Below are 16,925 nucleotides of genomic sequence, written 5' to 3'. Positions count from 1 at the left end.
ATTGAGTATTGTAGCTCTAATGTAATATGTTTACTCTAGATCTATAACATTTGCATAACAACCAAATGGGTGCAGGCAATTAGAATACTTGGTTGGCAGAGGTTGGCACTCAGTGAATATTGTAACAATAAACAGGACACAGTTTATTCCAAAGATACCATTTACTGAAATAGCGGACATGAATTAGCAAACTAATACTGATCAGATATAGCAACAATAGCAGCCAAGGAATAATTCAATACAAATGGTGATACAATGTATACAAATAAGAATCAGTAGTGTATATGATAATTAAGGCACTAACGGTGATCAGAAATAATAAGCTATAGCCAGTGTTACAGTGTAGGGACGAGTAGATGTTAAAATGTGACAGGGAAACCATGTGTTTGTGTGTGTGGGTGTGGATGTGTGTATGAGTAGGTGTGTGTGAGTGTGTGTGTGTTTTTTTGCTCCACCTACTCAAGCGAGTAGGACGCTTCTTTGCTTTGCTCCTGCTTGATCTTTATTTTATTTTACTTTTTCCACTTAATTTCCACTATTTCTTCGTTTCATTTTTCACCTTTACAAGACAAGTTAGCTTTTAAAACAAAATACCAGGGGGCAAAAAATCCAGGAGATCCTGCAGAAAATGCACAGAACTAGAACAGAGGATTTCTATCCTGGAATCAAAGATTGATGCCCTGCCAAAGACGGACGAACTAAGAGCGATATCTCACGAAAGGAGTACAGAAACAGTGGCTGAGAATGCAGTGATTGCACCCTGACAGGCCGATGGCATTGCAGATCGAGTGGATGAATACATCGATCTAACAGCAAAATGTGAGTACAGAAAACTGGCACACGATGGGTAGCAGGCCCAAAAATAAAAACAGAAGAGTAATTACCTCAACACCAGTTCATTCTGATACTATGCAACCCATGCTCCACAGCCATGCTATTAGAAATAGAGCCAGGTCTACAAACTACAATAGGATTTACAATCCTATGGAAAATCCACAGCCCATAAGGCTTCAGAACAAATTTGAATGCCTCAGGGATGTGGAAGCGGAATTTTCAGGCGGACAACCACATCATAGAAAGAGATCGCACCACAACCGAAGAGCTGTGGGAAGAGGCAAAAAGCAGCTCGTAACACCACCTGATCCCACAACCCTTGTTCTTGGTGATTCCACTGTAAGACATTTAAAAGGACATGGGATGATTATTTGCTGCCTTCCAAATGCATCCATCTCTGACACCAAAGACAGCATTTTGAAACTCATGTCCGAGCATAAAACTATCGAACGTATTGTTGTGCATGTGGGAGCAAATGATGTTTTCAGAGAACAGCTGTTTGTCCAAGATGATTTCAGAAAACTTTTTTCTGATCTCTATAAGACGAGAATACAATCTTTTATCAGTGGCCCACTCCCTGCAAGGGGAAGCTTTGCATTTACTAGACTCTTCAGTCTTGACACCTGGCTTGGAAAAACTTGTTTTTTATTTGGTATGAACTTCATAGACAATTTTAACCTTTTCTGGAATCGCAGAGAATTCTTCAAGCCAAATAGCACTGAACTCAGCCAGATTGGGACCAAAGTTTTAGCTGATCACTACAGCCTCTCTCTCCAGCGTGCATTCTTTTCTCAGCCAACATTGAGCAGAACTGCTGATAAGTGCTCACAGACTGACCCAGTTACAGATATCAACAATACCTCTGCAAAGTCAAAACAACTACCCATGCAAGCACAGCAGAGATGCTTCAACAAGGACACACAGCCATCTGGGGCAGACTGCCAAGGACATCAACAATCACATGGAGAATGTGAGCATGTTGTTAACAATGGGCAGCCACAGATATCTGCATCACCCATCCAGATTGAGGACCTGACCAAAGACGATCATGCCAAGGCTGCATCATCCACATCTCGACCCCATGCAAGTATCACAGAGACTGTCAGGGAGACAGTCACCAGAGAGACAGTCATGGAGACACTCACAAAGACCTCACCAAAGTCCCAATCTCAGTCTCGCTCTTCTGACTTTGTTGTACCATCTCCGTCTCCCCCCTGCATGGATTTCCCTAAAAGTATGCAGAGACTGCTGCCAATGGCTGCACTCTCTTTTTCCAGCCCAAATCATTTGCAACAAGCAGTGTACCCAGTTCATCGAAAATCAACCAACAGACTGAATTGTGTTCACCCAGGACTTTCAGCTGGCTACCAATCTTTTTCACCATCTAAAAAATACATGACATCTCCAATCCTTCCCCCTCCCAACCTCATGGAATATACAGAGAGTCTTGTATGATGTGCTGTGGGTCCCTGCATTGGGTGTAGTTTTGAAAACAAGCTGGGACCCAGTATGCCTATGCCATTCTCTATTCCTGTGTTGATAAGAAATAGAAAACATAGAGCATATTTAACCCAGGGGGTATACCAGTCTAGTCTCCTTCCTGATTCAAAACAACATCAGAGTGCCCAAGCGGATATTACTTCTAGACTTTCTGTAAAGCTAGCTCTTCTGAACGTTAGATCACTTTCAAACAAGCCATTTTTAATTAATGATCTTATTTGTAAACACAATCTTGATTTTTTGCTTCTAACTGAAACATGGCTGGATCAAGCAAAGAGTGCCACCACCCTTATTGAAGCAGCTCCCCCAAATTTTAATTTCATGAGTGCTACCTGACATGGGAAAGGTGGAGGGATCGCAAATATATTCAAAGCCTCTTTTCAATGTAAACAGTCCTCACTTGGTGATTTTACATCCTTTGAACACTTATGTGCATGCTCTCCTAACATATTGTTATTAACTATTTACAGGCCTCCGAGACATTCAGCCAAAGTTTTTCTGGAAGAGTTTGGTGAACTGTTGTCAGTCATTTGCTTAGAGTTTGACTGTCTTATTATATCTGGGGATTTTAACTTGCATGTAGATAATCCTGAAAACACTTATGCCAGAGAACTACTTGCACTTATTGACAACTTCAACCTAGTACAACATGTACAGGGGCCGACCCACTCTCGTGGTTATACCCTTGACCTCGTTATCACAAAGGGTCTTACTGTTTCTACTACTGTTGTTGACCTGGCCTTATCTGATCATTTCTGTGTTTTCTCTGATGTTTCTATGTCCCCTCACATTCAGAACAGCTCAACAACTATGGGTAGGAGAGTCATAAATGACAACACATGTGTTCTCTTTGAGCAAGCTCTCTCTCGGATATCAACTAAAATGTCAGACTCTGTAGACGACTTACTGGAAATTTTTAATTTAAATATGACCCAAATTATGGATGATATTGCTCCATTCAAAATCAAAAGAGTCAATGACAAGCAGAAAGCACCATGGAAGCAATACCCAGCTGTTAAATTGCTAAAGAGAGAATGTAGGAAGACTGAAAGAAAATGGCGCAAATCTAAACTTCACATACATTATCAAATCCATAAAGAGATGCTTTGTAAATATAATTATGAAATTGGTAAAGCAAGACAGTCTTTCTTCTCCAACATCATCAACAGGAATATGAACAATGCCTGTGTGCTATTTTCAACAGTAGAGAAGCTAACTAATCCCCCACCACAATTAGCACCTGAACTTCTCTCAGTTAATAAATGCAATGAGTTTGCATCCTTCTTCAAAGGCAAAATTGATAAAATATGGCAGAATATTGCTCATAATATATCTCAGTTGCAAATAACTGAAAAGCTGCAATCACCAGTGACAGACAGACAATTTCAATACAATGTCAGAATTTTGTTTGATTGATTATGAGACTCTTGAAAAAAAACTGTACAGAATCTCAGTTCCTCAACATCTGAATTGGACATTCTGCCCACCAACTTCACCTCATAATTACAGATGTGCTTCAGATCATAAATACATCCCTAGAGACTGGCATTGTTCCTGTGTCCCTGATAAAAGCCATTGTAAAGCCCCTACTTAAAAAGAATAATCTGGATGCTTCAGTATTGAACAACTACAGGCCAATATCAAATCTACCATTCATCGGGAAAATCCTTGAAAAAAATTGTCTTCAATCAATTAACTGCCTTCTTGATATCAAACAGCTGTTTTGATAACTTTCAGTCAGGATTTCATGCCAATCATAGCACTGAAACAGCGCTGATTAAAGTTATAAATGACATACGTCTTAATACTGATGCAGGCAAAACATCGGTCCTGGTGTTACTGGACCTCAATGCAGCTTTTGATACTGTTGATCACAACATACTGCTATATCGACATGAACACTGGGTTGGGTTGACTGGTAAAGTTATCAATTGGTTAAAATCATACTTAAAAGATAGAAGCTTCTTTGTTACCATGGGAAATTGTACCTCAACATCAATGTCCTTGACCTGTGGTGTCCCCCAGGGGTCGATCCTTGGACCATTACTATTCAACCTTTATATGCTCCCACTTGGACAAATTATCAAGAACAACTCAATTTTGTATCACTGCTATGCAGATGACACCCAAATTTATTTTGCTCTATCACCTAATGATTATGCCCCCCCTTGAATGTCTCTACCAGTGTATCGACCAAATCAACAACTGGATGTCACAAAATTTTCTTCAGCTGAACACAGATAAAACAGAAGTAATTCTATTTGGGAAAAAAGATGAAAGACTCAGGATTACCACTATTCTTGACACAAAGGGGATTAAAACAAAAGATATGGTTAAAAATCTTGGTGTTTTCATTGACAGCGAGCTAAACTTTGACAGTCACATGAAAGCAAATCACTAAATTGGCATTTTATCACCTAAAAAACATTTCCAAACTAAGAGGACTTATGTCAAAAAATGATCTGGAAAAACTTGTACATGCCTTCATCTCTAGTAGGGTTGATTACTGCAATGGCCTTTTCACAGGCCTGCCAAAAAAGACCATCAAACGACTTCAGCTGGTTCAAAATGCAGCAGCTAGGGTTCTCACACGAACAAAAAGAACAGAACACATTACTCCAATTCTAAGGTCCCTTCACTGGCTTCCAGTAAGCTACAGAATTGACTTTAAAGCATTGCTGCTGGTGTACAAATCTCTAAATGGTACAGGGCCCAATTACCTCTCTGATATGTTGCAGCGGCCTAACCCAATCAGATCTACCAGATCGCAGCAGCAAAATTTACTGGTAAAACCTGTTGTTAAAACAAAGTGTGGTGAAGCAGCTTTTAGCTACTATGCAGTACAGCTATGGAACCAACTCCCAGAGGACATCAAAAATGCTCATGCTGTTGGCAGCTTCAAATCTAGACTAAAGACCAAGCTGTTCTCAGATGCTTTCTGCTAACTGATAAATATCATCATCTTTACATGTTTTAAACTTTACTTAACTTTTATTCTATTTTATTCTGCTGTTTTTACTGAACTTTTACTTCATTTTATTATTTTATTTCTACTATTGTTTAATTCTTATTAATTTTTTTTCTCTGTTCTTCCCCCTTTATTTGATGTAATTTTATTTTCTATTGTTTACTGTTTTGCTTTTACCTCTGTAAAGCACATTGAACTGCCACTGTGTATGAAATGCGCTATATAAATAAACTTGCCTTGGGTGTGTGAGCATGTGTATGGAATGCGAATGGAATGCGAATTCCGTACCAGCCACGCCCAAAAGGGGATGGTCAGCACAGAAAGGGCGCACAAAAAAAATGAGGAGAACAAAGGAATCTGTAGTTTAAGGTGGGGTTTACATTAGACCATATCAGCGGATCATCAGATTAACATTTTTAAAACGATTAGTGTGCACACAGCAACACCAATACACAATTCGCGTGCACACAGCAATGCCAATACACGGATACGCTCGGCTCCGCAGGCATCCTGCGCTCCAAATCACTCCGCTCTGAACAGCGAGTGCCCTCTGGAGGGTGCGCACTCCGGCCCTGCGCAGCTCACAGAGCGCGCGAGTGGAGTGCAAGAGCAGTGATTTGGGACTGTGTGTGTGATCTCAGTGCATGTCGGGCATGCGCGTCACTTACCACTTGCAAGTGGAAGGATGGCAAGCTTAAAGACAATCATAACTACACAATGGGCAGTATTTGCATTAGTATTTGCAGTATTTTCATACTTTTATACTCTTTAATGAAAGGTGATACAAGGCGGAAGTCCGTGCCGTTTTTCAGCAGTCGCGTCACATGACCAACACCAGCGAATCAGGAAGGTGGATGTCACAGTGACGTTGTCCAATGACGACGCCAGCTAGAGCTCAGCTCAGATCAGCATTCTCAATGTTTACACAGCACCGGACCAGACACGATCTGAATTGAATACGTGGACCCTGGCGGATTCCCGTTTCCCGGCGTTTCCAGGCGTTTTAATGTAAACAGACAGTGCATCCACGAAGAAAACGAGACAGATACGGTCTAATGTAAACTTGGCCTAAACTAGTCTTGGCTAGGCCTTAAACCCAAATTCTACTCAACTCTTAGCTGCTTCTGAAATCCTAATGTTGAGGAATGGAGTAGAATGGAGGGAGTTAAAAAGAGAGAGCGAGCATGCACAATCTAACTAAATACAGATAGTAAACAAAGTAAAACAACCAGCACACTGTCTAAGACCAACCTTCATGTGAATTAAAATACGTACATTTAAATCATAAATGAATTCAAATAAACAACACTCTTCACATTAACTAGCCACAATTAAGACTACAATTTTGCTCAAATGCCAGCCTTACTCAAGATCGCTCGTTAGCGATTGAAAGTGCACCTTCTATTATCCGAAGATAGCCCGGAGCGCAGATCCAGGAAGAAGACAGTTTTGTTCCTTACAGCTCATCAACTGAAGATCCTCAGTGTCCCATTGGTTGTCCGATGATCTGGAAGGAATCTTGTTTATAGTTCGTTGACGTTGAGAAAGGGAAAAGGGATCTGGTTGCCTTTCCTTTTTGAAATACTGCATGAGCTGCAGTAGCTAACCAGTTCAGTTATTATTACAACTCTGCGAAGATCAAATACATTGAAATTTGGCTAAAGGTCTGGTATCAATAGCTCGTTCTTTGTTCTTTGTCCTTCTATAGTACCAATGCATCGGCTTCTCTCTTTCACGCGTGGAATCCACTGCCAGAGAGAAGGAATTTCGGTCCCACCGCTGGTTTAAAGCAGTCGTGACATTACTGTATTTGGTATCCGGTATCGTCTCTGTATCCAATACCGTTACAGGGAGTCAGAAGAATGGGTGGAGATAGAACATGGTGTCGAGTACAGAGATTGGTGTGTTCAAACTATACAGTGAAAGGGGGAAAATGGTTACTATGGCTACGGATTGGCAGCCCCCCCACATCCTCCCTTTTGGTCTCAAGACTGGGGTTCTTCCATAGTCCTTGAGAACAACAGAAGGGCAAATACTTTTTATTCTTCTTCTCCCTTTTAATGGTCGGGAGCTTTGGGGGCCCCTCGAGTGCAGGTGGGCATGACTCCACTCCTCCAGGATTGCAGGAGGGGGCAGCAACCTGGCACTTTGTTTTGGAAGGGGGGGGGGGGGGGGGCGTTTGGCGACCGACCAGGAAATCTTCAGAGTCTGTGTCAGACTTGGCCCCCTCTCCCAGCTCTTGGCTCTGTTTCTGCCTTTGCCTCCATGGATGGTGCATGAAGCACCACTTGGGCCCTGGTGTACGTTTTGCGACTTTCTTCCTGGGCCTGGTTGTTAGCAGCTTTCCTGCTAGACCGTTCAGTTAGCTGGAGTCTATTTGCACACTCCTCTAGCAAATCGTTGGTAAGCTTGAGTTCATCGAGCAGGGCCTGATTTATTGCGTCTAGCCGGTCGTGGCTAGTGCTCAACTCCTTGTTCTCCCCCAGAGCGTCTCCAGCTCCCTGTTTTCCTCCTGGAGCGTTTCCAGCTCCAAACAGGTACATTGGTGATGGAGCAGAAGTAACTTGCCTACCACCTCTTGGATGGTGATGATACCGTGTTGGGGATTCTGCACATATTGTATCAAGCTGTCAATCTCTGTCTGACGCTCATCCTGGTTTAATTGCCCAAGTTCTTTGCTTTCCTAAGGAGAGATTTTGAGGAGCTCAGAGATGAGGTCAGAGAGGGGAATAGGTTCCTAGTCATGAAAGTGTTCCGGATTTTCCCAGAATTCCGGATTTTTAGATTTTCATGAAAATTCCTCCGGATTTTTTCCACTAATGACGAAATACCCGGAAATCCGGATATTTGACAAAACTCTTGAAAATCTCCAGTTTTCCGAATGGAGAAATTTATTTTACTGATTTTTCGCATTCCTAGACGCGGCGTAATACTTCACACCGTCCTTGCATGGGCGCAGTCCTTAAATAGCCCAAACATAGTTAATTGATTAAAGACAGGTGTTCTTTGTTAACGGCGCGCGTGCCGGAGCTTGTTAGGCGTGTGCGCCCAAGGCGCGCCTTCAGGTGCACGTGCAAAGGCGCGCAGGACTGACACCGTTCTGCGCAAGCACAACATAATTGCACTAGAAAGCATGTTCAAGCTGCCAGTGTAGCTGCAGTCTTTTTAGTTGCGAATTATGAGTATTTTCTTTTGTGTTAATAATTCGCCATGTCAAAACAAGCAAAACTTTCCTCCTTCTTTTGATGTGAAGACAGGTAAGCAATTTATTATTTTTTTCTTCCCATCAAAGTTGCATTTTGTGGTTTCGAAGCTAAGTTTTAGTGCCGTTTCTAGAACACATCAAGAAAACATGGAGGAAACAGCAGTAATGGAAGAGCCGGTTTCTAAGCTGCCTAAAACTAGCAATGGTAATTATTTCATTCATCTCATCTCATTATCTCTAGCCACTTTATCCTGTTCTACAGGGTCGAAAGCAAGCTGGAGCCTATCCCAGCTGACTACGGGCAAAAGGCGGGGTACACCCTGGACAAGTCACCAGGTCATCACAGGGCTGACACATAGACACAGACAACCATTCACACTCATATTCACACCTACGGTCAATTTAGAGTCACCAGTTAACCTAACCTGCATGTCTTTGGACTGTGGGGGAAACCGGAGCACCCGGAGGAAACCCACGCGGACACAGGGAGAACATGCAAACTCCGCACAGAAAGGCCCTCGTTGGCCACAGGGCTCGAACCCGGACCTTCTTGCTGTGAGGCGACAGTGCTAACCACTACACCACCGTGCCGCCCTGGTAATTATTTTTTGTTACATAATGTGCTCAGGCTGCCAGTCAGTGTGTGAGACACACACACACACACACACACACACCCTATGCCCCTGATTTATATGAGAAATTTGGTATTCATTGGTGTGTTTAAATTTACAGACAATACGAACTAATGTAAACAATTGGCTTCAACTTGCATAAATATGAATTGGAAATTTTTAGTTCACTTTATGCAAACCCACAACTCTACTAAAAGATTGATAAATGAGGCTCAAATGTCCCCAACATTGAAACCTGAAAGCTTTAGAAACTCTAACAGACCTTTACTTTTTAACAGTACTGTTTTGGGATTTTGCTGAGTTTACATTCAACTGTCTGATTTTTTTTTTTCAAAGTAATGAACTGTGTAGCCAGAAAAATCACTGCGTTTTCTAAATGCACTCCTGAAAATTACTCATTAACTAGGGGAATTAAATTTGATATTTTTGACATGTTAATCATTAATGTACATGAAAGAAAAAAGGCTTGAAAGTTATAACTTGTTTTAGTGAAAATAAGTACTAAAATGCACTAGAATGCAGGGTTTTGTGTGTTATGTTATTAAAATATTTTCGGGGGACGTTGCCCCCCAATCTCTTAGTTTGACTTTCAAAAGTTCAGGTTTTTTTCTTTGCTCCACTTTCATCTCTATGGTTCCAGAGGAGGAAGGCTATCCTCCTCACCTCTTGACATATGTGGGTTATTATGGCGGCTCATCCTGACTGCCTGTTTCGGGCACGGACCTATACTGTTGGGGTGGTGGGGGTGTGGTGAGATTAGGATCCAGAAGCAGAACACACAGACAGTAATCCAATAAATAACGTGATTTAATCCAGGGAAAGGGTGTGGCAAAAAGGTAAACAAACAGTATAGAAGAAACAAATAGCAAAAATAGTCCAGGAAAAAAGAGACAAAAAACTTGACAAAAAACGAGGTGGGCAAGGACAAAAATGCTAGTCCAAAAGACATGAAAAATAGTCCAGACAAAAAAATTGAGACAAAAAACGAGGCAGGCAAGGACAAAAAAACACGAGCACAAAAAACATGAAAAAGACAAAACGTTAGTGCAAAAACTGTGACAAGAACAAGCAGGCTAGAGAGCAAAAACCAAGAAGCATAAAGGTCACAGAAATGGCGAGAAAAACTGACGAGGCGTACTGGCGAAGTCCCTGTCTGAGAACTGCGTTATTATAGACAGCAGAGAAAACCAGGAAGTGAATGCAGGCAAGATGGAATTACCGTCCCAGATCCAGATTAGTGCTGAGCTGGGAGATAAGTAATCTCCGGAGTGGAAGTCCGAGACAGAGCATGACATATACCTGACGAGCTAGTGACGTAGGCACTATTTCTCGTCCTACCCCTTTTTAATGCAAGATAATGTCGTGGCTATGAGGCGACGACAGACAGGCTGTGCTCAAACAGCAAAAATAATGAAACACATAGGTGAGGCTTCTAACATGTGGTTCTTGTTTACTATCACTCTCACAATATGCCAACTAACTACAATATGGCAACTGTACGGGTTTCTACTAATGGCTACTAGTGGTACAGTCACTTACTCCCTACTAGCTGTGTTTAAAGTATGATTGACACACAAGACTGTTAGTTAAACAACACTATCACTACACTGCAATTAGCCTAAAATATACTCTGGTATAGCCTTGGCAATTCCACTTGACTAGCCTATTACTGAGTAGAGGCCTGGAATGGCTCAACACTACATTTATCCATTATTGCTGCAAAAATCACTGAAGCCAACAATACCAATCCTCACACGGGGCACCAAAATATGTAGGTGCAATAGGCTTATCAAATCAGTCTCATGTAAAAAGGGATCAGTCTCATAAATTCATTAATCATTAATTCAAGTGTCTAATAGTTTATAGCTAAGCTATTAAAATCACTTGAATAACTTGATGTTGCTATAGTTTATTGAGTATTGTAGATCTAATGTAATATGTTTACTCTAGATCTATAACATTCACATAACAAAATGGGTGAAGGCAATTAGAACACTTGGTTGGCAGAGGTTGGCACTCAGTGAATATTGTAACAATAAACAGGACACAGTTTATTCCAAAGATACCATTTATTGAAATAGCTGACATGAATTAGCAAACTAATACTGATCAGATATAGCAACAATAGCAGCCAAGGAATAATTCAATACAAATGGTGATACAATGTATACAAATAAGAATCAGTAGTGTATATGATAATTAAGGCACTAACGGTGATCAGAAGTAATAAGCTATAGCCAGTGTTACAGTGTAGGGGCGAATAGATGTTAAAATGTGACAGGGAAACCATGTGTTTGTGTGTGTGGGTGTGGATGTGTGTATGAGTGAGTGAGTGAGTGAGTGAGTGAGTGAGTGAGTGAGTGAGTGAGTGAGTGAGTGAGTGAGTGAGCGAGCGTGCGGGTGTATGAATGTGTGTATGGAATGCGAATGGAATGCAAATTCCGTACCAGCCGCACCCAAAAGGGGGATGGTCAGCACAGAAAGGGTGCACAAAAAAAATGAGGAGACCAAAGGAATCTGTAGTCTGAACTAGTCTCGGCTAGGCCTTAAACCCACATTCTACTCAACTCTTAGCTGCTCCTGAAATCCCAATGTTGAGGAATGGAGTACGACAGAGGGAGTTAAAAAGAGAGAGAGCGAGAGAGAGAGAGAGCATGCATGATCTAACTAAATACAGATAGTAAACAAAATAAATCAAACAACACGTGGTCTAAGACTGACCATGTGAATCAAAATGCGTACATTTAAGTCATAAATGAATTCACATAAACAACACTCTTCACATTAACTAGCCACAATTAAGACTACAGTTTTGCTCAGATGCCAGCCTTACTCGAGATCGCTCTTGTTAGTGATCGAAAGTACACCTTCTGTTATCCGAAGATAGCGCGGAGCGCAGATCCAGGAAGAAGACAGTTTTGTTCCTTACAGCATGTCAGCTGAAGATCCTCAGTGTCCCATCGGTTGTCTGATGATCTGGAAGGAATCTTGTTTATAGTTCATCGACGTTGAGAAAGGGAAAAGGGATCCGGTCGCCTTTCCTCTTTGAAACATTGCATGGGCTGCAGTAACTAACTGCTTCAGTTATTATTACAACTCTGCAAAGGTCCGGTATCAATAGCTCATTCTTTGTTCTTTGTCCTTCTATAGTACCAATGCATCGGCTTCTCTCTTTCATGCATGGAATCCACCGCCAGAGAGAAGGAATTTCGGTCCCGCCGCTGGTTTAAAGCAGTCGTGACATTACTGTATTTGGTATCCGGTATCGTCTCTGTATCCAATACCATTACAGGGAGTCAGAAGAATGGGCGGAGATAGAACATGGCGTCGAGTACAGAGATTGGTGTGTTCAAACTGCACAGTGAAAGGGGGAAGATGGTTACTATGGCTACGGATTGGCAGCCTCCTCTACACCCATATTCATGTTCCATCCTCACGCATCTGCTTGAGAATCAGTTGTTCGTCAAAGGAGAGAAGTGTGAGTTTCACCTCCCCTCTACCTCCTTCTTAGGCTATGTCATCAGTCCGGAAGGTGTCATTATGGATGATGAGAAAGTGAGAGCTGTAACTAATTGGCCCATCCCTATGTCCATAAAAGAGCTCCAATGCTTCCTTGGGTTTGCTAATTTCAACAATCGATTCATTCATAACTTCAGTAATTTTACAGCTCCCCTTACCACCTTATTGAAGGGCAGTACCAAACGACTCTTGTGGAACCCCCGGGTGCAGGAGGCGTTCAAAGCCCTCAAAGTCACCTTCACCACTGCCCCTATCCTGAAGCATCCTGATCCCACTCAGCCTTTCATGGTTGAGATAGATGCCTCTGGAGCGGTGCTGTCCCAGCGCATAGGTGACCCCTGTAAACTACATCCCATCATGTTCTACTCTCATAAACTGACCCCTGCCAAACATAATTACAGTATCGGGGATCGAGAACTGCTGGCTATGAAATTAGCCTTTGAAGAATGGCGCCATTGGCTAGAGGGAGCTACCCATCCCTTCCTCGTGTTAACCGATCACAAGAACCTAGAATATTTATGGTCAGCTAAATGTCTCAACCCCCATCAGGCCCAGTGGTCCCTCTTCTTTTCCCGGTTCAATTTTTCCATTTCTTATCACCCTGGTTCCCCTAACACAAAAGCCGATGCCCTGTCCCGCATATATCCCAGTCCCGAAGCCTCCTCAGAAGCAGTCAATGTACTACCCCCATCCGTTGTGGTCGCCCCCATTAGATGGGAAGTAGATGAAGAGATCGACTGAGAACTATCTGTCACTCCTGTCCTGGAGTCTTGTCCCATCAGAAGTAAATATGTACCCACTCAATGCAGGGGTAAGTTAATTATGTGGGCCCATTCCTCTCTGTCGTCTGGCCATCCAGGTGAGACCTGTATGTACCAATTATTAGCTGGCAGATATTGGTGGGAGAACATGTTATCCAATATCCATAAGTTTGTTTCTTCATGCACCACCTGTTCCCAATGTAAAACACCCAAAACTCTTCCTGCCGGTAAACTCATGCCCTTGCCTGTCCCTTCTTGCCCATGGTCCCATGTAGCAGTAGACTTTGTCGCTGACCTTCCCCCCCCCCTCACAGAATTAAACGGTCATTCTGACCATTGTGGAGAGGTTCTCACGTGGGGTTAAATTTGTTCCTTTCGTTAGCCTGCCCACTGCCTTTCAGACAGCTGAGACCCTTTTTAAATCATGTGTTTTGTCTATTTGGTATCCCAGAAGACACATTGTCCAATCGAGCGCCCCAGTTCACCTCACATGTCTGGTCAGCATTCTTTGAGAGACTGGGAGTTAACGTCAGCCTCACTTCCGGTTACCACCCCCAGTCTAATGGTCAATGTGAGAGGGTTAACCAGGAACTGGGAAAGTTTTTGAGGCTTTACTGTCATGAGTACCCAGCCGATTGGTCGAACTATTTGCCCTGGGCTGAAATAGCTCTGCTACTGGCCTTACCCCCTTTCAATGCATGCTGGGCTACCAACCTCCCTTAATGTCCTGGTCAGCCACACCCTCTGACAACCCAGCCATGGACAGTTGGATGCAACAGAGCGAGCAGGTCTGGGAGCAGACCCACCAGCAGGTCGAGAACGCCCTCTGCCGACACAAGAGGAAGGCAGATCGCCATAGAGGGGACACTCCTACATACCTCCCAGGGGACCGAGTGTGGCTGTCAACCCGGGACTTCAGGTTTCCTGAAGGAGGTAGAAAGTTATTACCCAAATACATAGGACTGTTCAAAATTCTCCAGAGAATTAATGAAGTTACATATAAATTGGATCTGCCTGTACATTACCATGTTTCTAACTCTTTTCATTCATCCCTCTTGAAACCTGTTGTCCCAGGTCTGTTGGACAAGGCCACACCTGATGTCACACCCCCACCGCCGGTGGACATCGAAGGTATCCTGGTGTATGCAGTCCACCAGTTGCTGGACTCCAGAAGGAGAGGTGGGATTCTGCAGTACCTTGTGGACTGGGAGGGCTATGGGCCTGAGGAGCATAGCTGGGTTCCCGCATGAGATATCCTAGATCCGGGGTTGGTGGAGGAGTTCCACCAGCGTCATCCAGAGAAGCCCGCGCCTCGGCCTCGGGGCTGTCCCAGGCGGCATGGGCCCAGCCCTCCCAGCAGTCTGCATAGCAGTGGTCCCAGGGCTCACCTAGCACTCTGGACTCCACTTCCCACAATCCCACTCACACACCTGGCACTACAACGTGCACCCAATCCACCAATCCAGAGCCACTTCCTAGGAGTGGCTCCCCCGAGTTCTAATTGTTATCACCTGTACCTTTTTGGTTATGTCTGTATTTATACTCCTCTGTTTGTTTAGTTCTTTGCACAGTATTGCTTCCACATTTTTCGTGAGCCTACTGAGCGTTTGTATCTGATTGCATTTCCGTGTATGGCCCTTTTTGCTTTCTGGTTTCTTCCCGTTTCACCTAGCCCTTCTGTTTGTTTGCTCTTTTCTCTCGCTTCCCAGTTTCTCAATCTCCACCTGTTTCTCGACTCCGATTTGCCTAGCCCTTGTGTTTATTCTGCCTGTGTTTTCCTGATTTCTGGTTCTTGGACTCTCGCCCGTTTCATGACCATGATTTGTCTAGCCCTCATACTCAGTTGGATTTCCCGGTATTGACCTGGCCTGGTTATTGTACATTGCCTTCTCTCACTGTATCCATTAAAACCCTGAGTTTGTTCTTAATCCATGAGCGTCTGGTCTGTAAATGCTGCGTTACAATGGGGCCTACACGTGTCCCGCATTTCACGCCGGTAACAGTGCCCACAGTGGGCTTAATTTTTTCCAGCAGTGGCCTTACACAGGTCCTAAAAGGGCATGTTTGCTCTCTCTCTCTTTCTTTGTGTGTGTGTGTGTGTGTGTGTGTGTGTACCTCAATATCTCTACTGTACAGTGTGGATTCTCCAGCCCAGCAGAGAGCAGCTTCACTCCTGAATCCTGCAAGTTATTTTTACTCAGATCCAGTTCTCTCAGACTGGAGGAGTTTGAGCTGAGAACTGAGGACAGAACTCTACAGCTTTCCTCTGTCAGATTACACTCCCACAGACTAGAAGAGAAATGATGAAATATGTGAATATCTGATGGATAAATGAGGTCTGTTCCATCAGTTGTGGAATAAACTGTGTCCCTGAACACTAGGTTCTCATGTCAGAATAAAAATATAAAATAAAGAGACTGTGTACTGTATTTGTACTTGGACAGATCCATGTGTCTCAGCTCATATAAGATGATATATTTAACAACAAGAAAGGGAAAGGGATGGATAGAGGTGGAGACACAAGGTCTAAGCAGCTATAATTACAATTTACAAGTTTAATGTTTATTTATTCATGATATGGAATTAATCCAGAAAGTAAATCTGATTTTCATGGGCATATTTCAGTTTCTTACAGTATAATACATTACATTTTAAGCAAGATAAATCAGTTTAGTTCACTATGTAGAAGAAAGAACATGATACAAGTCTGTGTGTGTGTGTGTGTGTGTGTGTGTGTGTGTGTGTGTGTGTGTGTGTGTGTCTCATCTCATCTCATTATCTCATCTCATCTCTCATCTCATTATCTCTAGCCGCTTTATCCTTCTACAGGGTCGCAGGCAAGCTGGAGCCTATCCCAGCTGACTACGGGCGAAAGGCGGGGTACACCCTGGACAAGTCGCCAGGTCATCACAGGGCTTGTATGTGTGTGTGGTGTGTGTGTGTGTGTGTGTGTATACCTCAATATCTCCAGTTTACAGTGTGGATTCTCCAGTCCAGCAGAGAGCAGCACCACTCCTATATCTTGCAGGTTATTGATACTCAGGTTCAGTTCTCTCAGACTAGAGGAGTTTGAGCTGAGAACTGAGGACAGACCTCTACAGCTTTCCTCTGTCAGATTACACCCACACAGCCTGGAAGAGAAATGATGAAATATCTTAACACTGATCTCAAACACACAAGCCCAGCAGTAAAACTTTGCTTTACCATGTAACAGAAATTTGAGTGTGTTTCTCTCATAAACATAAATCAGAGGACAGGATGTCACATCAGCACATTTACAGGAGCAGCATCGTCTTTCTGCACTCGACAGTCTCTCAACCTGAGATAGTCTGATTTTAATTCAGTTAAATATTATAGACTGTGATGACAGGAAGTGATTTTATTTTGAAGAAGTGAAGGAAGTAACAAGTTTAGTTTTGCGCTAGTTTTAAGTATGGTATATTAAGTCCAAGATGAAAAGGTCTGTCTGCCTTTTTTTCTTCTTTGTAAACTGCAGCATGTTAGCC

The 16,925-nt window shown here is 42.9% G+C and overlaps 1 protein-coding gene across 1 annotated transcript in view; it reads right to left on the bottom strand.

Moving 5' to 3' along the window:
- The window catches only part of LOC132887192 (NACHT, LRR and PYD domains-containing protein 3-like), a 164,097-nt gene that overhangs the window by 26,784 nt on the left and 120,388 nt on the right, over positions 1-16,925 (bottom strand). The window contains exons 12-13 of the mRNA XM_060922663.1: positions 16,377-16,550; positions 15,535-15,708 (exon numbers count right to left, since the gene is read on the bottom strand). Of these exons, the coding sequence (XP_060778646.1) occupies positions 15,535-15,708; positions 16,377-16,550 (348 nt within the window). The remainder of the gene's footprint in view (positions 1-15,534; positions 15,709-16,376; positions 16,551-16,925) is intronic.

Source organism: Neoarius graeffei, chromosome 5 (assembly GCF_027579695.1).
Source record: "Neoarius graeffei isolate fNeoGra1 chromosome 5, fNeoGra1.pri, whole genome shotgun sequence".
NCBI lineage: Eukaryota > Metazoa > Chordata > Actinopteri > Siluriformes > Ariidae > Neoarius > Neoarius graeffei.
Note: the sequence above shows the minus strand (reverse complement) of the source record. Positions and strands in the feature narration are given on the sequence as shown.